Here is a 23,795-nt window from a genome sequence, read left to right on the forward strand (position 1 = left end):
CTAAGAGTGCAGGTACTCTTTAAAGTGAATGTCAATATGTAAGATCTATTAAAATAAGGATGTCTGAGTGACACCCTAATAGCCATTCTGACAACTACTGAACAGCTCTCCAAAGTCAAATGTTTAGATTACGTGATTCTTTTCAGCTAATCAGCAACATTTGCAGGTCTTCAATCCCTACTGTGATTCCAGAAAACCAGGAAGTACTTTCTTTTTTTGTTTGTTCCTCTCAGCCCTCTATTTGGCAATTTGGGGACAGTTTAGTAGGTGTAGTACAAATCTGTGAAGACTTGTCAGTGTTCCTGAAGTGTCCATTTTAGTAAAAAATTGCATTCTCAAAATAACAATTCAGTAGCCCTTTTTCTTTAAATTAGATGTTGTGCTGTTTCTCTGTCTCATTAATTTATGTTCTCCATGCCTTGATATATGAACGGTGCAGAGAATGTTGCAGGTTGTGATTTTTATAGAACTCTTACTATGTTTCTCTGTCTTTTTTTTTTGTGTTGTTTTTGTTTATGCTTCCAGATTCGTCATGAAGTTAGCTTTAAAAACATGACACACAAACTGTGCAGCGACCATTGCTTCAATCGCTACAGGATGGCCAACGGCTTGATCATGAATTGCTGTGAGCATTGCGGTGAATACCTGCCAAGCAAAGGAGCTGGAGACAATGTTCTCATGGTTGATGGCCAATGGAAGAGGTTCTGCAGTCCAGCCTGCCTCAATGAATTTAAGCTGGTAAACTACTTTTCAAGTGTTCCCAACATGTACTACTAGAAAGGAAAGACAGTTCTTCATTGTGATAGTCTACACACACTGCTATGCAATTTGTACCAGGCGCCTTTGATACTGAACATGTGAAACAATGAGTGGGAACCTGCATTAACTCTTTTCCAAACAATGCGGGGCATGGTATTGCCTGTTCACCAGCCCTAGTGCATTACTGACTCTCAGGTCTGTAAACAAAAACATTTAAGATGCTTGCAAGAAGAGTTACTGCTAAAACAATTTATATTGAGAAGGCCTACTCTTCATTTGTTATCTCTGCTTGTAGATTTGACATTAACATCAATATTTATGGGACATAGAGGCAATTACCCACCATCTTTGTCTTGACCAATGCCTTTTTATATTTTGATGTTCTTTGCAACACACTTGTAATATCATAAGTATTCATTTGAAATATGCATCCTGTTCATTGGAAATATTTTATTTTTGGTTTTTGCAGTGCTACCCTTTGTTGCATGTTACAGTTAGGCCTGGTAACTAAGGTTTGCGTTTTCAGTAGACAGGGGAGCATTTTAGTGTTGCTAATAAATGTATAATAGGTTATGCTCTGATTGCCAGAGTCCTATAATACATTTATTATTAATGTTAAAAGCAAATGGGAGAATTGCTTTTCTGTGTGTTGATAGAAAAATGACATTTACTCAAGAGCTGTCCCATGAACAATAAGGTTTCTAGTTAAATCCAACCTGTAATTATGAAAAAACAATAACTTTTTGTATTTGCACTTCTTTGAGAATGTAAACATTTTTTTAAATATTCCTGGACTAATTTTAGAATGGCGCCATCTGCCTTTCTGAGTTCTGTCACCTTAGTAATTGTTCCAAGGCGGTCACACATGCTCAGTCTTGCTTCTCTGCAGTAACGCGGTCTCACTCATCACTTGCTCAATATCTCTTCTGGCATCTGAGAAGATACAACTCCAGAAGCCGCTGCTTGCCACACCAGGGATCGCTCTACATACTCAGTGGAGTAGAGAGAAGCTAGACCGAGCAAGTGGAACAATTACTGAGGCGGACAGAGAATAGAGACTGCAAATAGCGCTCTTCTAACATTTAGTCCTTGAAGATCTGATGATGGAGGTGTGTGTGTGTGTGTGTGTGTGTGTGTGTGTGTGTGTGTGTGTGTGTGTGTTTTTTAGTGCAATAGCAAAAAAAATTGTTTATAATTATGAGCTGGATTTATCTGTAAGCGATATTTTTCTGGGAGGGCCCATTTAATATACCTTTTTTTCATTAGAATACATATCTGAAAAATATCGAACTATGCTTGTGTACTGAAAACTGAGCTCACGTTAACAGGGTTTTAGTGGCGTTAGGCAAGTTGGAATTTCCTGGTTGTTTCTCTTGTTTTCCATCGGCCTATCGCCAGTTCGTTCTCATTAGAAAAAAATTCAGGTTTACGGAACTGAAATTACTTGTTAAGGTGTTTCTCTTATGAAGACAAGACCTGCTTGAAACCAATGCTGACCTGGCAATCCACTAATTGCATCAGGTCTGTCTTCTGAAACCCCCAGACTTCTCACTGGGGAAAGTTGTAACCAGTTTCCCTTCAGCGGCCGCTGCTGGGAAAACTTAGTATGACAAATTAGTTGCCCTTTTCTAGGGCCACCACAGCGGGAAATGCTGATAAACAGTTGACAGTGCAGGCTTTGAGGTCTACTATAAGGCGAATGGAAAAACGGTTGTGGATGTGAAACAGTCGGTTCAATGGAGGGAATGAAGTGTGCTAACTACTGGCTGAACAACTTTTCTTCCAGTAGTCTTCTAATGTCTTGGTTACTTTTACAATAGTAAAGGTAATCGGACTGCGTTAAAATGTTTGAAAATAGTTTTGCTTACTTACTAAACAAGACGTGTAATCTTTAGATTTAGTTGAAGCTCTCTCACAATATTCAGTGTGTGTTCTGGTTAAACTGATGGCTTTATTTTTTTATTTTATTTTTTTGCTATATTCAATACTTGCATATCATCTAGGATAACCGTGCGGTAGATTTGTATGTTTTTGGGATAGAGCTTTGCAATGATTAGACCAAAAATAGTGGTGGCTTTGTTCTATGGGTTTTTATGTTGGGAATTTTGGGTTCATAAGTTCTAATTCTTTAGTCCTAAATAGGTTTATATGTTTAATCACAGCTCCATTGTCGGGTTTAAGGTTGTCAAAAAAAGATCTAGCAGTTCTACTCCTGTGTTTTGCCTGGTCATTGTGTGCGTATATGGGCTTGGATGAGTTGACAGTGGGGAGCTTGGTGAAAAGCAATAGACTTCAAGGTGTTTTTATCATACGCAGGTAACTTGGCAAAGAAGAAAGCTATTTTCTTATGTACAGTTAAGATTTTCTTTTAAATGTATTCTCACCCTTCAGATTGTGTGTTTTTAATTGTGTAGGCAAAATAATATAATAGATATGTTTGTATCAGATCTTCAAGGACTTTGGTAAATATTTCATGTAGCTTTTTCAACCAAGTGTTTGTTTCAGATACATAATCTTTTTCTGCTGATTCTTTAGTTTATATATTGAAAGATTTGTATCTAGCACATAGGTTGGACATGTTTCCTAACATCCTTATGACCTCCTTTCCAGTTAAGACATGCACCCAGGTTTGCATTTGGGAGCCCTGCAGGAAGGCATAGATTACAGTTCTGCAATTTGTAAACCTTAATCGCTAGGACACTGTAGGGCTGCCTGCACGTGAACAGGTCGGATTTCGCATGCGGGTTCCAACTGTGTGCCCGGACCGACACCCGCGCATACCTGTCTTTTTTTTTTTCTCTTTCCATTTGTACTGCGGATGGTCGCAGCAAGCTGCTGTCAGACATGTGCAGTATAGGGTTTTTTTTCTTTATTTTTTCCCGTGCCGTTGCTAGGCGATGCGAAATCCGTGACCTATCCGCAATGTCAATTGCAGGCGGGCTGGATTACTTCCATTACTTCAATGGAAGCCGTCTACGCGGACAACGCACAAAAATAGAGCACGTTGCAATTATTATTATTATTTTTTTTCCACCCTCGATTTCCCATAGCATGCTGTGGACTGTATTTGCTGCAGATCTACGGTGCGGACGTAGACCACGGATTCTGCAGTACAATTCTGTTCGTGTGCAGGCGGCCTAAGGGATGTGTCTGTATGCAGTCACCTTGCATCCCCTTGTTTGTAACTTCACCTTGAAGTCCAGACAACGTGTTTTCTTACACTGGTTGTAGATGTAATTATAAAAGTGCTTTTTTTTCAACTTGGATATTTGATAAAAAGATATTTGGTTATTGTTAAGTAACCCTGAGCACAAAACTAGAGGGGACATTTACTAAGCCCAGCATTTTGAATGTCGGACTTCATACAGTTTTCCCTGGTGTGCTGTGCCCAGAATACATGAAGAGGTGCAGGCCTCTTCATATATTCAGTACATCCCCGGCTTCTCCGCACGCCTTCTGAGAAATGTATGCCAGATCCGACCTGGCGTGCTTTTCTGGTATAATGTTCGCCAATTTTTGGCGTAATTATACATAAATTTGTTGGCTGGGGTGGCCACTCCCTCACTCCCTCCTCACAGCAAGTACCGCCCACTTTTCAAAGGGGGCATCAAATTTCTGCTTGCTTGTGCCACAATGTGTGACTTTGTTGTACTAGAATCTGGCGTATAACATTTTATGAATGTCCTACTAAGTGCGTTTAATAACTTGCCACAACCCCCTGTGCCAACTGCCTGGACTGTCTGCTCTATTGCGTGATCCTAGATTGGAGATTGCAGGATAATATAGGATAAGGTTTGTAGCCCAATTAATCAAATACGTAGCTTCAGACATGGACAGTAGCCTGGAAGATGGCCTGTTCATCTTCTCCAATATAGTGGGGACAGATAGGACAACTACGGCCTCCGAACACTTTGGTGGCTGTGCAGGAAGAAAGTGCATGTGCTCAAGCTATGCAGGAGAAGAGAGGAAGAACTGTCAGCATGTTCACCACCATGTTCACTGCTAGTCGCTGTCTATGAGCATCAAGAAATAACAAACCAGACTAGGTAAGTGGATTTCTCGAGCTAGGAAAAAAAAAAAAAAAAGTGTAGTCAGTAAATTGCTTAACTTCTTTAATAATCTGAGACGTTTTAAGGCTGGGTTCACACGTGTGGAAAGTCCGCACGGCAATTCTGCCCGTGGCTCCTAATCCCGGGATTAGCCAGCAAAAGTGGATGAGAGTTTGCAAAAATCTCGTCCACACGCTATGGCCAGTCCAATGCGGCTTAGCCGAACGAAAACTGACATGCGGTGCGGAATTCAATTCCGCAGCATGTTAAGTCTTTTCTCTTTTCCGCAGTAGCCTCTCCTCTCCATGGGGAGAGAAAGCCGCAGCGGAATGCCGATAGCGAGACAGCTATAAAACCCGCGGTTAAATAGCGCGAGTTTTGAAGCTGCACTTTTCCAGCAAAATTCTCGCGGAATCGCTAAACCAAAAAATTGTGTCCCGTGTGAACCCAGCCTAAGAATTACCATTCTGTCCAATGGAAAGCTACATTGTGTGTTTTTTTTTTTTTTTTTGTTTTTTTGTTTTTTAGTAGTTAATGGTAGACTATACTACCCTTTTTTGTAATAGTCCGGCTGTGGGATTTCAGAATGAACATAGTTTGAGAAATCTCTATTAATGGAACTTGTATGTCTTTCCCAGCGAGTGCTCAGATTACCAAAAAAATGCAGTTTGCCTGTTTTTTTTTAAGGTTGTGAAAAGTCTGTGGACACCATTATGTTATAGAGGTAATGGCTAAGAATTGAAGCGCTGGAATATTAATGTATCCAGCAATCTTTTAGGTTTATATAGACAGCACTTTTGAGAACACTTGCCTTACTTTAGACCATAGTTTTACAATAAATTTCTATACCAAATACTATGTAAAAAGACAAGTACTATAGTTTTAAAATAAGCTAGTTTTTATTGGTTAATAAAAAATAATTTAAACCTAAACTGCATTCTAGTTTAATTCTACTCAAAGTTCAGTAGTTGCATATTATTTTGGTGTTTTTGTACAGATTTCATGTTTTTATTTACATACATATTTGATGTCCAGATTTTGCTAGGTGCTCTCGGAAAATAAAACCAGCTGATCTCCGCTGTGCTTTTAGACACCTGAAATCTCTAATGTTGGGGACTACAGACAGATGTTTTCTATAGTCCATAGCCATACAGTGTCACTTGTGCATGCAACTTTTATGAAGTTTTCATGCATCATACAACCAGCACATCGATTATATAAAAAAAATATAATAATAATTTGCTCCAATAATTTATTGAAGCTATTGAACTAAAGTCAGTGTGTAGCCCAACCCTAATGTCACTTAGGTATTTTAAAAGGCCTAGGAGTCTGTTTTGGGTAAAGGCGGTCCAAATAAATTGTCTCCAGCTCAACTCAGGCTTCAAAATAAATTCTATAATCTGAAGTTTCCATTTTAGTAGAACAAAAAGGTTCTTGCTAATTTAGGTTATTTTACGAAGAAGACAAATTTCACAGCCCTGACCTTAAATTGGCATGTGGAACATAAACTGTGCAAAAGTATAATGCAAAGATTTGGCCCCTGGTTTTGGCTTGGGCTGTTTACACGGAATATTTTTAACGCTGATCCTAACTTGGATTCCGCCCTAAACTCCCATTTTTCCCTCCCATTGTTTCCAGTGGGAATCTGCACTACAGTAAATTTGCTGTGGAGTTTTCCACATGTGGATTTGAAGTTTGCAACAGGCTTAAAAAAGGAAGAGGGGGCGGGGGGTGGGAAATGACATTACTTATTGGAGGCTAACCGCATGCAAATCCATATCTGGATGATGCAATTCTGTGGCAGAAGACTGAGGATCAACCTCTGTTTTGTGCCACGAAGTCTCCTGCAAATACACCTCAGATTCTTCTAATGCGCTGCTCTCATTGTAACAAACAGAATTCTGGATTTGTTTGGATACCATATGAAGGAAGAAAACAATGCAAGTCAGTAAAGCTAAATATTCAACGTTTTATGTAGATTTTGAGATTTCACAATTGTAGAAAATTTGAACCCTAAATCAATAGTGTAAGGTAGGTACCTTTTAATATCTTCAGGGGCATTGGGAAACTAATTCTAGAAGTACCAGAAGCCTAAATTAAAAGGGAATTTCGGGATGAATTGGAAAATCGCCCTTTAATTGTATTCTACTCTTATTCACGTTACAAGGGTATTCCATTGACATTAAGTTATTCCCTATCCATGGGATAAGGGCTAACTAGCTGTTTGGTGAAGGCCCTAGCAGTTGGACCCCCACCGATCACCAGACCTGGGATCACACGTTCCCCCGAGAGTCTGGCAAAATGAAGTGGAGTTGCATCATGCATGCTTGGCCACTGCCGAATTCATTTAATCGGGAGTGACGAAAATGGAGGTCAAGCTCTGGTGCTCTCACTGATCTGAATGGATCTGTGGCTGGGCATGTGCACTGCCGCGCCATTCATTTTTCCAATCTAGGGGCACGTTCTGGTGTTCGGTGGGAGCCGCAGTGGTTGGACCCCACTATCAGCTAGTTAACTATCCTGTGGATATAGAATAACCAATGTCACTGATATACCCATTTAAGTATTTATGTACTAGTATTCATCTGGTAGTACTTTTTTTTTCTTTTCTTGTAGCTTACCATTGAATGTTGCTACAGCTGTTTATAGTCCCCCCAGTACAATTTGCCTCCTTTCCATGATTAAACCACATTGCTGATTTCATAGATAAATTCTCACTCTATTAATATTTTACTAAATGTTTAAAATTGTGTAAAACCTCCTTAGCAGTTAAAATATTATGTGGGGTGTTCAGGGATGCTTTTATACTGTTGGCAAGCAAATACAGCATTGTAAATGTCTGTTAAACTCTGTTCTGTTTTATTAAAAATCTGTTTATTTAAAAAGTGTTGATGTAGTTTATTTTGGTTCATATTTAGTTATATCATGACACCTAATTATTATGCCTTTCCATAGTCCTCTACTTATAATGCGAATCAACCCTAAAAAATGAAGAGCTCCTTCACCGATGGATACAGACATCTTTTTAAATGCAGCTTACATAGTCAGATATTGGCCTGCTAGTCTCCTTGAGATAAACAATGAACTATCCAGCCACTTAAACGTTGCTTTCCTTTAATAATAAAAAAAAAAAATTACATGTCTTCAGGGCGGATTGGCCGTTTACTGCTGCTTCTTTATACACTGGGCCGGCCGCGGTCAGTGACCACTACTTGAGGCCGTCCCTGTGTATAAGAAGTGCAGCGGCTCGCCTGCCCAACTACTATAGTGTGTGAAGTAATCGAGTGTGGAGACACTGGCACACAAGGGGGAGGAGCCTAGGGGTGGGCACTTACTGCTCTAAGTTGTAGAAGAGTCACTGTGGAGGAGAGAGATATGCTGGGCGAGTCTAAGCCAGTGACCCCCCCCTCCCCAATTGATCCCGCGATTAGTCCTACTTCCAGGCCGTGCTGAGCACGTGACAAGCTGCTGGCCTTGAGGTGTCGGGGGTACTCAACCGAGCATTGTTGACCTAACCAGCGCCGTTATTAACCCTGCCTTTTCTTTCCCCCTCATTGATTCTGCCTTGAGCTGCAGCTGGACCAGTGCTGGCAGTAGTACTGAGTGAGTCTGAGTTAATGAGCAGATGGCTCAGTGCAGACTGTAGTTAGAATAGCCAGGTCAGGCATCCCAGATGGATTAATTTAAAAGTCAGTTCAGTGCAGACCGCCTTTGTGTCTCAGGTAGGTGTTCATTGATTATTCAGACCCTAAGGATACGGCCAAATGGTGGAATTTTAACATGCAAAGTATGCCTCTAAAAACCATGGCAAAATCTGTGGCTTACTGCTGCAAATGTTGACGTGGATTCACACGCACATTTAGCCCGGTCGATTGGGCAAATTCCTCCTTTGAAATTCCAATGCACTTTGTTAGCGTTTTGTGTGGCCTAAGAAAACTTCTTCCAATGTAGACCTGAAATGCCAAAAGGTTGAACACCCCCAGCTGTAACCAATCATTAGTTGCTCTTTAAGGCTGGATTCACACATCCAGTTTATAGTACTGGTTTTTATATATAAAAAACTGCTTTCGGGAGTCCATCCGTAAATGCCATTTTTTTCCCCTCATCACTAAATATTCAGAATGCTAGGATTAACGTTTTTGTAATACGTTTATATTAGTCAGAGTTTTGTTTTTCTGGTGCAGAACTCCAAATCCCCTGCAGACATAGATGCAAAAGGTAACATGCTGGCTACTCTCTAACCATTAATACAGGGAGCTAGGTAGCTTATTGCATCCTGTTATACATTAAACTGAGTAACAAGAAAGTATACATTAAAGGCGTTATCTCCTAAAAATCACTGTCTTTTCACAAGTGACCAACCCTCCATTTGCTGTCCGTGAAGATAGCCGAAAGCTGTGTTTTGGCTATGACAGTCATCCCCATAGGAATAATTGAAGTAGTGGTCACGTAAGTGCACTGTTGCTCCATTTACTCTGAGCGCATCTCTCATGATCGCATAGATCCCAACGGTCACCCGTCCTACGGCTAGACGGTAAATTACTTTTGAAGTCTCCCTAATGATTGGCTGCGGATAGCCCTAATGAGCAAAAAAAAAATCCCGACCGTTTCAAGGGTATATAAATTTCAAAGCTACGTGCTGATTAAAAGTGAATTCCAACCTTTTTATAAAGTCTGATTTTGACACATTAAAATAAGCAAATGATCTGCACACATTGTTTCAAGCATTGTAGAACACGTGTAAGTGTAGAATGCAAGAGGTCTTAAAAGCAAATTTCAGACAGCTGATTGTTAATTCTTACAAGGGATTTTCCAAAATCTGTGGTTTACTGAATATCCAGCTTCCATGGCATAAAATAACAGATATGCTTATACTCTCCTCTCCTGCTGAGTCCCATGCCTCCGCTTGGTCTTGCTCCCAGTGTTTGTGTACAGACCGCAGACCTGCCCAGTTTACAGAACGTTTCAGGGGCTGCAGCCAATGACAAAGCACAGCAGTCAATCACTGCTCTGTCATTGGCTGCCATGGCTGTGACGACTTGTAAACAGGCTGGAGAATCCTATAAATGTGAAGTTACAGAGGAGACCCAGAGTAATGGTGCAGGAGAGGTAAGTATAAGCCTATTTGTTTTATGGCAGGGGTGCTGGATTTTATGTAAATCAAACCTCCAAAAACCCCTTAAATTAATGAAGATGAAAAAGTCCGCAGTATGTTCATATCACGTCTATCAGGTAAGTTCAGAGCTAGTCTTCAGCTGGGTGGTCACACATGCTGAGAGATGTCTGGGGAGTGGCTTTTTGTGCAATAGTACTAAATTACACAATTCCTGCTTTCCGAATCAATTGACAATCAGTTGCCTTGAACTGCGCACATTGACATGGATTGCAGATTTATGGTCCTTGCGTGAGTTTGAGACTTGCACTGATTGTTAAATTTTAGCTAATTTATGCCACGGTTAAAGCCATGGAGACTGTCAATGATTTGTAGTAAGATTGTGGCATTACTATGACTCGTGGGTGACTGGTTTTCCTATGTGGAAAAACAAACTTTGTCCAATTTTATTTTTCAAATTTTTAGTTACTTTTGACTTTGTCATAAGGAAGTGGTTAATTCTCAGCTAGTTGTGGTAATGCCATGGTTTTATAGCAAATCGATGGACTCTGTTGTCTTCTGCAACTAGATTAAGTATTTGTTTCTAAACTGTAGCACCAAATATCTTACCCTTTTTTTTTTTTTTTTTTTAGATTTAAGCCAGTCTGGCTATAGTGTCCCCCATAGACAGGAGCACAGCCGCAACGAGAAAAAAAAACCCTGCTGCGGCCGGGGAATTCGCGCTGCAGCGCTGGCTAATGCCGGCTTTGCCGTGATGGATTGGCCGTCCCGTGTGGACGAAATCTTTGACAAATCTTATCCACATGGCTGACTAATCCTGGGATTAGCGGCCGCAGCAAATTTCTGAGGCAGATCTGCCCTGTGTGAACCCAGCCTTATACTTCTCATAGGATCTGCTTTTCGTTTGCTAATAGTTGGATTGTACTAACTGTAAAAACTTCTACAATCTTTTCCTGATAGGTTTTATACTATTAATATAGTTGTTTTGCCTGCAGAAATCCCTTGGTTTAAAGGAACAGTAAAGATCCTTCTATACAGGCTTGTTATCGAGTCGAAACGCTTGTTCTACTGACAGTTGGACCATGTCAAGTAAATGAAGATCAGTCGTCAGCCCATCCTTCAGTTTCAGGGAGCATAGAAATGCAGATCAGCGGTACATGTCCCCATGTGCACAGGGAGAGGCACAGCCAGTCTCTGGGAGTGAATGGTTGCACTAATTATTTGTCCCCGTAAGCTGATTCTTGGCCTGTGTAACAGAAAATAAAAAAAGCGCCAATTGATATGTAGATCGGCGCTGGTTATGTCGGGCAGAGAATGTTATTCCCCCTTGTGTGTTATGTCTGAAAGGATCCTAAACCCGGAAGAGTGATGGCGCTAAATGTTTGTCAGGCAGCATCTTCTTTGTAATCCTAAATTAGTCGTCGTGAACTTCTTCCTAGAATCTTTGGTAAATGTACCTTTACACAGGACGTCCCACAGGCTACCGCCAGACTGTGCTTTACAAAGGAGCAAGAGTAGTTCAAATAAATGGGAGTTGCTAAAACATTGAGCGGCTCCTGTTTACACAGCCCAGTAGTCCCTTAGTTTTTACTTTTGCTATTTCTCGCCCAGTGCCCTGTTGCGGCCGCTTGTACACGGGAAGATTGCTCAAACTTGCCGTTTCCAGCGGGAAATCGGGTGAACGTTTCCTGTGTAAAAAGGTACTTAAAAATCTCATGCTGATCTGTTTGGCTGGTTGAGGGGTATGGCTTAACGCTTCTTGTCCGACTGCTTACAGCGCAGTGGGGAGAGGCTCCTGCTGAAGTCAGGAGGACGCAGGACAGTGAGGGGGAGGCATGGCTGATCTCCTGGGACACATAGAGAAGACTTATTTATATATTTATCAGCTTTAATTGTAATATGATACTAAATGAGATCAAAGGTAAGGAGAATATTAATTTGTGTTTGTTTTTTCTCTATTAAATTGGCAAATATTTTGAGCCATAATTATTAGCAGCTGAGCCGACTACTTCTGCAAACTTTTGTTCTTATACCTATCTGAAGGGGTCAGTAGTGTTCACATGCACAATATAACTTCCATCTGGGTAACATTTGTTGATTTGCCGAGAAATTGAACCATGTGGATAGTCGAACTAGTCTTGGTCCCCTTGTACACTGTTTTGTGAGTCTGCAGTGACAGATTTTGGAAAGGACGTAGATTTTTAACTGTTAAATAAGACTTAACCATTGGAGTAGATTTCCATCAGTTGGTGCTTTTAAATGAACAGTTAAGTTTGCGGCCACCTGAAGTCACCCCAACCGTGAACAGTTTTGCTAGACAAGAATGTGAAAGGTATGTGATTTAAAAAGAAGTTACAAAGTCAGTTGCTAAGTGTTCTAACCATCCAATATGGCATACTAAACCTGTAGGTAAACTGTAGCAGACTAGTTGTGAGACGTGCTAGAAACAAACATGTTATAGCCCCACTGTTATAGCACAATTACTCCCACATTTTCCCTCCTTTGCATGTCCTTGCACCTTTATACGCAACCCAATATACCAGTCTTATTTTTTTATTACATAACAAGATTGTGTTGCTTCTCCTTTTGTATTCGTGGTTTCTTTATTTTTCTGGACCTGTTTATACAGTTTTTATTACCCTCTTGGTTTCTTATGAAAAAAGGCTGATTCCCACTTGGATGGGACAAACTGAAAATATGGCATCACCTTGTGTTAGGATGCCCCCTACTTCCACACCAGTTCCCTTATGTTTAGGCAGGGCTTAAACAATAGCTGAGGAGTTGCCTTCTGAATGAAAAAGTCTATGTAATTTCCATTACTCAATGATCAACTTTGTCTGTTTTTGTTTAGAAACATGGAAAGCTAACCAGCTGCACTGGATGCAAAGCTCAGTGTAGAATATTCGACATGACTCAGTGCATTGGATCAAATGGACATATGGAACCCTACTGTTCAACAACCTGTATGAATGCTCACAAAGCAAAATATGCAAAGCCGCCGCCACCTCCTCCGCCTCCGCCAGTTCAGACTATCATGCCCACTCAGAGTAAGTTTTCAAGCAAGTGTGACATGTAGTCCTTTTCCACCAGATTTTCTTTGCTTCTCATTGGTCAGACTAGTGTAGCATGCACACTCCTTTGTCCAATGAAGAGATAGAAACCTGACGGAGCCATTATACGTCAATGGAGGGGACAGATTGTGGCTGCTCCACAGCAGCAATTATGCGAGTGTACACAGAACATTGCATGGCTGTCATTATTTTTAAAGATGCATCTTTGTTGCCACCTATTTTTATTATTAGATATTTAGGTTACAGTTAGGCTTCCTGTCCGCCTGGGTGCAGGAGCCAGCAGACTGATCTCCGTGGTCAGCAGACTGATCTCCGTGGTCAGCAGACTGATCTCCGTGGTCAGCAGACTGATCTCCGTGGTCAGCAGACTGATCTCCGTGGTCAGCAGACTGATCTCCGTGGTCAGCAGACTGATCTCCGTGGTCAGCAGACTGATCTCCGTGGTCAGCAGACTGATCTCCGTGGTCAGCAGACTGATCTCCGTGGTCAGCCTATCTGACAATGTCATTAGTTGGAAAACCCCTTTAAATTGATCGTCTTAATTTTGTGTGTGTTTGGTTTTTTCCCCTCTTTTAGATCCGGGAATAATTTGTCATTTTTGTAAAAGAAACTCCTTACCTCAGTATCAAGCCACGATGCCTGATGGAAAACTGTATAACTTCTGTAGCTCTGGATGTGTAGCTAAATTCCAGGTTTGTTTATTTCTTTTATTTTGCAAAAGTTTTGTAAATTTGTTTTTTTCTCCCTTTTTTGATTTTTGTATAATCTGCTCCGATAAATAATCACAACCGGTATTGACCTTTCTCCAGCTGACATGTTTCAGGGATGCCAATCCAGTCCATATGTGGACAGCGTGCTTAAAGGGGTTGTCCGGCCACACAGGGTAAAAATTTTTATAATGCTGCTGCTTTCCTTTCAGTAAGGATAGTAACAGACAGCATACAGGGGCTCAAACCGGCCGGCAGATCAGCTGCAATGTCAGTTTCTTACCTTAGAATCTGATCTTCACTGCAGCTTTCAAAGATGGCGCCTCTGTGCTGCTTTCCCACAATGCTCTGCGCTCTCCCTCTTCTGTGTGCGTGCTCTCGATGGTAGTAAGAGACATGAAAAGGCAGGATTTCCCTCAGCTCACGTCCTAGCCCCGCCCACGACACGCCCACCTCTATTGAACTGATCTACAGTCTCTCCCCGCCCAGCCCCCCCCCCCCTCCCCCTGCTGCATACTATAATCAGAGGGGTTGTGGCCAGGGGAGACTGTTATACTCTCATGGTTCACGATAAAATCCTACCATGAGTGTAAACAGCAGCACAGTGTATAGTGAATGGAGAGGGGCGGGGAGAGCCGAGAGAGAACTCTCCTGCAGCCCCCCACTGCAAGGCTACCTACTGCCCCCCCCCCCCCTGCTAAAGTAAAGTAAAACAAAACATTTCCCCACACACACATGCTCTCATAGTACCCCTCTCACAATGACGCCCCCCCCCCCCCCCCCCGACTTTTGTCAGCCGGGTCCCTGCGCACACACACACACACACACATCACTGCACCCCCCCCCCCCCCTTGCACACATCCATCCATCCATCTCTCCCTCTCCCCCCCCCCTTCCCCCGGGACTTCTGACAGCCGGGTCTCCAGACACCACTAACACACACATCACTGCACCCCCCTCCCCCCCCTGCACACATCCATCCATCCATCCATCTCTCCCTCTCCACCCCCCCCCCACGAGAGCCCGCCCCTCCACTCATTCTTACCTTGGAGATGAAGAGCCAGCAGCCACGCCTCCCCTGCAGGCAGAACTGAGCTTCCCAGCGGCTGAAGTTCTTCTGCACATGTGCAGAGCTGTGCTGGAGAAGCGTGTCCCCGTCGTCCCGACAAGAAGAGGACGAGACTTGTCGGAACCCATGGCAACCGAGGAGCAACACGGGGGGGGGGCAGTTCAAAAGGTAAGTGAATAACTTCTGTTTGCCTAATTTACAATGCACAATGTATATTACAAAGTGCATTGTATTGGGCAAACAGAAGTAATGAGACCTAATGTTTATGGCCGGACAACCCCTTTAACATACTGGAATATTGGAGCAGACGGTTTCATATGTTTATGAGCACAACGTGAAGATATAGAACCACCTTAAAATACCAATTTTTCTAAACCTTGTTTGAAAATGACAGAATTATAATGGGATTCCTACTGCCTGGGGAATTCTATTACTGAAAGTCTGACACAAAGTGCAAATTACATCAATCGAGATCCGTTCAGAACATTGGCAGTTTACTTATTTTACCATTTGTAAATCTATAGTGCCAGAGGGGTTGAAGTACTTCTCAGTCGTTTCATTACAGATTAAAGATTTGTAAGATGCGACCACTACAATGTGATCTAAATACGGAGGTAGCGGAATCATTGCATATAGATTATTGTTCTTATGCTGTGTATTGGCAGAGGAGAGTGGAGAGATTTGGTCCATGACTTGCCATGTTGTAATGCAATCTGCACATCCACCAGCAGAGGGTGCTGTTAGAGGTGGAATGGCTTAGTCTATCCTAACTGCCGATATATTGCATTGCTGTTTTTATTTTCAGTGCTTATCTACCTTAGAGCCAGTTCAGAATGTGTGGTGCTACATGTCATTTCAACTAGATGTGACTATTTCTGCAGCCACAAGTGACATTTGCATCAGGGTTTTCCTGAGAGCCCCCTTATCGCAGCTAATCAGAAATCTCATATTGGGACTTGTGTGCACAGTGTAGATCTGATCAGTGTTCTGTATTAAGGCCCATTTAGACATAACGATAATCGCTCAAAAGATGTCGCTCAAGCAACTTTTGAGCGATTAGCGTTGTCATTTACAGCGCAAGATGAGTGATCACCTTGCGCTGCCAGCGGAGGATGCAGAAGACAAGCAGGGGGTCCCCGCTGGTCTTCTGCATACAGCTGTTCCTCCGCTCTAAGCGCCCGGCTGATATACAGCCGAGCGCTCCGTGCGGTTATGGAGAACGGAGCTGGACCGCTCTGTTCTTCATACCCAACCTGTCATTGGGGAGCGGGATACAGCTGAAACAATGGTATCAGCTGTATCCCGCTGTGAATCCCTGATAAGGCTCATCCTCAGCATGCTGAAAGACAAAGGTGAGCGGCTTAACGAAAACTGCACAATGTCAGTGCAGTTACACACAACGATTATCGCTCAAAAGACTGCTTTTGAGTGATAATCGTTGTCTAAATGGGCTTTTAGTTGTGTTTTTCTTCTGTATATACACAAAGATTATTATAATACTTATACATTGTACTGTTTTTTTACATTAAGAAATTCTACTTTTTTTGCTTTTAAAAATGTAAACTTATGTAGAATAACTAAACATGTTTGTATGAGACCTAAAAACCCCAATATACATTGGGGAAAACTCTGATCTTGAGCACTTTATTCTCCCTGTATATAAATTGCCCCCAGAGCTGCCTGGCAGGGGCGTACCTCGCTCTGCCTATTGAAACACACGAGTGCTTGGCCGAACTGAGCATTCAAGTGGATTTGAGGAGTCAGGAAAATTAGCAGTTGGCCAAACAGGCATTCCGAAACAGCTATTGAAGGTGTATAGTCACTTTATGGGTATTAGGAAGTCTTTGATTGGGGTCCTTAAAAATTTGTTTAAAGGCAACCGTCACCTGTCTAAAGCAGCATAAACTAACTGATAATGCTATCAGGGCAGGTGACGGGGAGCTGTATTTTTCATACTCTTCTGGTTCCTGAAGTGCCTGTCTGTAAAGTCTATGCGATTTTTTTTTTTTTTTTTGATTAAAATCTGACAATTTTGAGAGTCCCATGTGTGCACTCGCCTATACAAGTCTATGGGGGAGTACGCACAAGGGACTCTGAAAAGTCTGCCCCAACAGCACCATAAGTTAGTCTATGATGATTTGGGCTGGGAACAGGTTCCTGTTCAAGGCTGCATCCATTTGATTTCAGTGGATGCATGAAATGCTGTAGGGAAATGTTCTCATATTTGCTCCTTTAATGATAATGGCTAGACTGTGGTAAACTCGCCCAAACTGAGTCGTTTGTCCAAAAATGGCAGCATGTTTTAATAGCCGTTTGTACTTTTAGGTGGTTATCAGACCTAATGTTTATCTAGTAGGTGAATCTGCTTGTGCTAAATATTATATAAACCTTTATAATATGTTCATTTTATTTTATTGTGCTGCATAGAACGATATTTTAATGCAGTTTTTTTTCTTTTTGTTTTAGACTCTCAGCATGCAGTCTTCTACTAATGGCCAGCATGTCGTTAGTGACATTCAGTTGAAATGCAATTACTGTAAAAATTTGTTTTCCTCTAAACCAGTAACACTGGACTGGGAGGTAAGACACCATGTCTGTCTTTGGTGAAAAGTGATTCTTTGGTCAAAGGCTATATATGTTGTGCATAATTTTATAACAGGACCTTGTGTTTTAGAAGAGATATATGTCTAGTTTTGTTCCCTTTACCGGTAACTGTGTTCAGGTGTGTGTGTGTGTGTGTGTGTGTGTGTGTGGTTTTTTTTTTTTTTTTTTTAACTTCTGTATATGATGGTTCAAAAAAAATTCTCATGTACATCTCAATGGTTAAAGGGTCATTCTGGCAAAAACGCGTTTCTTGGCTGTGTCATTGGAGGACATGGCAAAGACTTTGGGTATAGCTCCTGCTACTAGAAGGTTGACACTAAGCAAGAGTTAACTCCTACCAGTTATACTCCTACTGCAGCCACTAAGCTAAATCCGTTTTAGCTTAGTGTCTGTAGGAGGCAGATCTTCCTGCTGCTGGTCTTCCATGTTCTGGAGTTCCTCTGACTTTGGGGTTCACAGAGTGACAAAATCCCCCCTCCTACCCTGCTGTAAAGGGGCATCAGGGTTGTATTACCTACCCTATTGTTTCCCTTATTCCCGAAGGCAAGGTAGCACAGAGAAGCCCTAACTTTTCTGTGACCCGCCAGCGAAGATCCTCTCGCTCAAATTCTCTGGGCTCCCCTCCCCAAGGGAGGTGAGAAATGAGAGATCATGTTCTACATCAATGCCACTGCATGTGGCTCTTCCCACAATCATTACTCCAGGGAAGGTAAGTAGAAATTACCAGTGGTCCCCTTCTGGCAGAACATCCAGCCAGAACCTGATTAAAGCATCTAAAGCAGCAGTCTTCAAGGTCGCTTCCTTCCTCTGCCTCGCCTCCACCCACGGCAACCCACTCTGTGATCCTCTCCAGGGATGCATGGTAGACCATCTCTGAGGCGGTTAAAAAGGTACTCTCTGTAAAAGACCTAAGATTTCTCTGCCACCGTAGAGGAAACGTTTCCTCGCCCCTAAACGTCTTGACATCATGTATCAGTTTCCTGAGGAATCAATTAAAAAGCTGTCTTGCTTGGTGGATCCTCCCATGTCTCACCTTTTGAAGCTCACTACCTTCCCATTAGCAGATGCATCATCTTTTAAGGACTAGAATGATAAACATCTGTAATCCTTTGCCAAATCACCCTTTGAGGCGACTGGGTCGGCCCTCCTCTGCCTCCTTTTAGATTAGTAGGACCTCATCCGAATGGGCAAAACTGTGCTGAGGCATACTGTCCGATGCTGCCCAGGAGGCGTTATCTGAACTTGCTCATCAGCTCTCTCAGGCCACCAAGTTATGCAAAGCCTCCTGGGATGCCGCCAGGCTTTTAATTCATTCCTTTGTTCTTTCCGTGGCAATTCACTGCATGTGGCTAGTATGTTGGTCTCTTGGGGGTGCGCCATCAGTTTTCTTTTTGCTCCTCCCAGATCGCTATTTCAAGTCGCCACCAGATCCACTCAGTACTTTCTAGGTCTTCAAGACTTATTCAACTGAGAAGTAATCATCCCAGTTCCTTCTCGAGTACGTTTTACTGGCTTTTACTCCAACCTTTCTGTCGTTCCCAAAAAAAAACATGGTTCAGTTGCCCAGTCCTCGATCTGAAACTCCTGTATTGTTTTGTCTGTGTGCCATTTTCGCTTTGGAGTTCCCCAGAGCAGTGTATGCTTCCATGGATCAAGGCAAATGCCTATCTCCACATTCCAATTCGCCAGTTTGCACCAGCGATTTCTTTGTTTTGTGATTTCATTCGAACCATTTCCAATTCAGTACACCCTTGAGTATTCACAATGGTCTTGTTGGCTGTTGTGGCAGTTCTTTACTCCCAGGGTTTTGTAGCAATCCCCTATCTGGATGTTATACTGATGAAGCCACCATCTCAGAGCCAATGTGGAGAGCCTTATAACGCTGGACACATTTGTTTCAGGTGGATCATCTTATCGTCCAAAATACAACCTGGTCCTGTCACATAAGCTCACCTTTCTCTGCCTATTCTTGGATGGGATTCAGGGGGAGGTACAACTTCCAAGGGACAAACTCGTACTTGAGCAACAGGCTCTCTTCAGTCTGCCAAGACATGCAGGTGGTAGGACTCATGGTCGCTGTGTTTGAGGCGGTCCTGTACACCTAGTTCCACACTCGCTCACTACAGCGAGCCATTCTATCCAGTTGGAGGAGGTTACATGAGTCCCTGGATCGGCTGTTGATCCTCCCTCATTCGATCCGTCGATCCTTTCTTTGGTGGTTGACCAATGGCGGTCTTTACTCCCACTCCAGTGGAAAGTGTGATAACCCTGGATGTCAGTCTCTTACTGGGGGTGGTGTCCTTAGAGGCTTGACGGTGCAAGGACAGTGGAACAACTCTGAATAGTCTCTCTACATCATTGTACCGGAACTTCGAGCCTTTCACCTGTCCCTGACTCACTGGTCTCTAATTCTGGCTGGTCAACCGATCCACATTCAGACAAAAAATGTAACCGCAGTCACGTACGTAAGCCATGAGGGTGCCACAAGAAGCAGAATAGTCATGAGGCAGGCTGAAGAAATTCTACGCTAGGCAAAAACACACGTTCCAGCCAACTCGACCATTCTCATTCTGGGTGTGGAAAATTAGATGGCAGACTTTCTCAGCAGGAAGTTAATAGACCCCAGAGAGTGGGCACTTCGAGGATCTATTGGTGTCCAGACTCCCCAATCAGCTTCCAAGGTTGTCATAGACTTGCAACCCCCAAACCATAGCTGTGTTTGCACTGGCAATACTGTTTAATCAGTTCTACTTCCTGTATTTCTTCCCTACAACTCCTCTAATTCCATTAAGAAGGCCAAAGTGGAGGGCATCCCAATGATTATCATAGTCCTAGACTGGCCATGTTGACCTTGGTACATGGACATCCTATCTCTTTTGATCGACACGCCCTGGCCTTTTCTGCTCAGACAGGATCTGCTACTGCAGGCCCCAGCAATCCACCTGCATTTACATAGGCTTCGTTTGACAGTGTGGCTGTTGAATTCGCAGTCTAGAGTGTTTGGGCTATGCGCAAGGCCAGGAAACCCTGTCAATCTCACCTCTACCATAGGAGGTCTGTCTTCAGGTATGTAAGCAACATCTCCGGCCCATGTATTTTTCTGTTCTCCAAATTCTTTCCTTCTTCCAAGGAGTGAATATGGGTTTGAGTCTCCGCTCCATAAAAGGTAAAGTTTTTAATCTGAGATTCTGTTTCAAACCATATAAACCTATATTTCACAGGGCTCAGCTTTGCTCCCTCTGTCATGTTATATGCTAAGAAATTTCCTGACAGTTTTGAGTTAAGATCAAATTTCCCTCAGTACTTAAAGGGCTCGTCCAGGATTAGAAAAATAGTTGCTTTCTTCCAAAAACAGTGCCAAACCTGTCCTAAGGCTGTGTCTGGTATTGCAGCTCGGCTCCATTAAAGTTAATGAGGCTGAGCTACATTTGCACACACAACCTTTAGACACATGGCACTTTTTTTTAAACTGCAGTGTTTTTCTGACTGGACAACTTTTTTTATGGGCTTTCTGGTCACATTCGTCTTTTTTAAAATGCCTGCATGTTGTCAAAAGCATAGCAGAGTGAGTTTTAGATGTTATATGACCGTACTTTATTCTGTATATCTACATGTTGCAGAGTATAAAACATTCAGGCATGATCTTAATTTCTTTTCAGAAAAAGGTGCACCAGTTCTGCGGCACAGTCTGCTGTGAGGACTATAAAAAGCTGCACTGCATCGTTACCTTCTGTGAATACTGTCAGGAAGAGAAAACCTTGCATGATGTCGTGAAATTCTCTGGTGTCAAGAAACCGTTCTGCAGTGAAGGTTTGTCTTGCTATTAAGATGCAAAGTAAATGTGAGTTTGTACACTTGTATTTAAAGTTGTGGAGTTAATTTCCTTACAAACGCAATACAGTCTCTCCCCTCCAAAATGGCACATTCTATCTTTTCCTTCACTTTCCTTGTACCTCACTTCCAATGAGTGTACAGTAGAAGTTTAATTCCTGTAACTGATTGTACAGTAAGACGTGTCTTCTTCATTGCAGGTTGTAAACTGCTTTACAAACAGGACTTTGCAAAGCGGCTGGGATTGAAATGTGTGACCTGCAACTACTGCTTTCAGATGTGCAGAAGAGGCGCAAGTAAAGAGTTCGATGGCAAACTGAGAGATTTCTGCAGTGATGATTGCAGTAGAAAATTTCAAGATTGGTATTACAAGGTAAAGTGAGCTGAGGGTGTAGATGAGCTTTAAAGGATCCCTAAGGCCATCTGCACACGGGCAAATTTGGATTGTGGGATCTGTGATAGTCACCTGTGTGGAAGATCTGGATCCATTAGCAAGAATAGAATATTCACATGTCCGTTCACATGAGCAGACAGCAATTGCGATTTCTGCTTGCGGTAAAAAAAAATCGCAGCATGCTCTATTTTTGTGTGGATTCCATTGAAGTCATTGCAAACCATCCGACCCGCTGCCCTTCTTCAATTGACATTGCGGAAAGGTCACGGATTCTGCGTCATTGCCTAGCGACAGTGCAGGAAAGGCACAGATTTAAAAAAAAAAAAAAAAATCTACTGCACATGTCCGACGACGAGACGTCCGGACCATCCGCAATACAGGTACGCGTGGACGCCGTCCAGGCTTCCGCATTTGGAAACCGACCCATTCGTGTGCAGACGGCCTAAATCCAATACATAAAGTGTGTTTAATTTTATCAAGAGAGCAACAATCATTCACAAATATTTAGGCATGTGTTTCCTTGAGGGTCACCATACTGGAAGCAAGCTAAAATAGGAATAATGGAGGCAAATGCTTTACTGGATGACTTGTCAGGCGCTGCCTACAGACTACCGGAGGATTACATCCCACTTTTGTTCAGACTTTTAATAGCCTGTATAGAGTCGGTCTTGGTGGCTACGGTCTCTCCTTGTAGAGACCGGCATATTTAGTGTAAGGAGTCTTATTAACCAGGAAATTCTCCATAGGGAAATTAGCTTTCCTGTAGGAGGAAGGAAGCAATTTTGCTAATGCCATCTATTGGAAGGTAATTACCCTATAAGATAACGTTCAACCCTTTAGCAGGCCTTGCAACAAAAGTAAAGATAATCAAACCTTTTCCTTTCGAAGAAGACTGGTTTGACTGATATCCTTAGTTGTGTTAAAAGAACTTTTAATGGTTCAGACACGGCCCTGTAGGGTAGCTACTCACCAATGGGTGCCTTTAGAGGAACTACTTTATCAAGTCAATTTGTAGTGCAAGATAAGATTCTGCTGCACCACTATCTCCTTCTATGTTTACAATTTGTGGAAGAAAAAATGTGGTGATATCTTTGCATGCCGTTTCTTTTTAAGCTACAGAACTGAGCCTAAGGGGTATTCCAGTCTTTGACATTTAGTGGTATGCTGTAAATGTCTCATAAGTGTTGGTTCAGAGGTGAGACCCGCGTCTGTCTTGAAAACAGCCCCACTCCGTTCATTTCTGCTTACCTCCTTGCTTGAGGTGACCATGATTACGCCAACATCTGCACTGACTGTTCTATGCCATTTCAGTAACTTCCACAAAAATGAGCAGTCAGATTAGTTGCTTCTATAAATTCAGCCACCAATAGCTGGCACTTTTCAGCTGGATATTCTCAACCTGGTGATAACTGGTGGAGATGTGAATATCGCTTTAATGCCTCATGTCCATGGGCGAACCCGATTCCGCTGCGGAATCTGACCCTGCTAATGACCAAGTACACTGCGAGTCTTCTACTTACCCATTCGGGTCTTCAGTGCGGATGTATGTGGAAGCATCGGGTGGTGCACCGCCGCACATGCGCAGTGGTGTTTTTTTTTTTTTTTTTCTTTTCGTTTTTTTTTTTTAAACTCCTGCTTTCCCACAGAATCCGCAGCGATATGCGGATCAGACTGCTTCCATTGACTTCAATGGAAGCTATCCGTGTAAGATCTGCACTGAAATGGAGCATGCTGCAATTTATTCATTTTTTTCCAGACCAAGAGTTCTGCAAATCAAATCTGCATGTTTTATTTCATTTGCGGATCTTCCCATGCAGATTCCACAAATCAAACCCACCCATGGACATTGGGCCTAAAGGAACTAATATTTTGAACTGATTTATTTTTTCAGTTCTGCGTGAAGACTTGGAGAATTCTTCCCTTTTTGCAATAATAATCTGATTCGGCTAGAATACCTGCTTCTAACACTTGCCGGTAATATTCACTGCAGTTGAATTGAATGATCTTCCTATATATTACAGGCAGCAAGATGTGACTGCTGTAGAACTCAAGGAACACTTAAAGAGAAAGTACAGTGGCGAGGCATCATAAAGAACTTCTGTGACCAGCAGTGTTTGCTGCGTTTTTATAGCCAGCAAAATGAGCCGAATATGACTACGCAGAAGGGTCCAGAAAATATGTATCTTGGTATGTTGCTA

The 23,795-nt window shown here is 42.4% G+C and overlaps 1 protein-coding gene across 1 annotated transcript in view; it reads left to right on the forward strand.

The window, feature by feature from the left end:
- Nucleotides 1-23,795, forward strand: part of ZMYM2 (zinc finger MYM-type containing 2) — a 74,164-nt gene that overhangs the window by 35,627 nt on the left and 14,742 nt on the right. The window contains exons 5-11 of the mRNA XM_066582166.1: nt 526-738; nt 12,773-12,968; nt 13,569-13,684; nt 17,235-17,348; nt 21,032-21,182; nt 21,404-21,576; nt 23,619-23,784. Coding sequence (XP_066438263.1) covers nt 526-738; nt 12,773-12,968; nt 13,569-13,684; nt 17,235-17,348; nt 21,032-21,182; nt 21,404-21,576; nt 23,619-23,784 — 1,129 coding nt within the window. The remainder of the gene's footprint in view (nt 1-525; nt 739-12,772; nt 12,969-13,568; nt 13,685-17,234; nt 17,349-21,031; nt 21,183-21,403; nt 21,577-23,618; nt 23,785-23,795) is intronic.

Source organism: Eleutherodactylus coqui, chromosome 1 (genome assembly GCF_035609145.1).
Source record: "Eleutherodactylus coqui strain aEleCoq1 chromosome 1, aEleCoq1.hap1, whole genome shotgun sequence".
In the NCBI taxonomy this organism is placed as follows: Eukaryota; Metazoa; Chordata; class Amphibia; order Anura; family Eleutherodactylidae; genus Eleutherodactylus; species Eleutherodactylus coqui.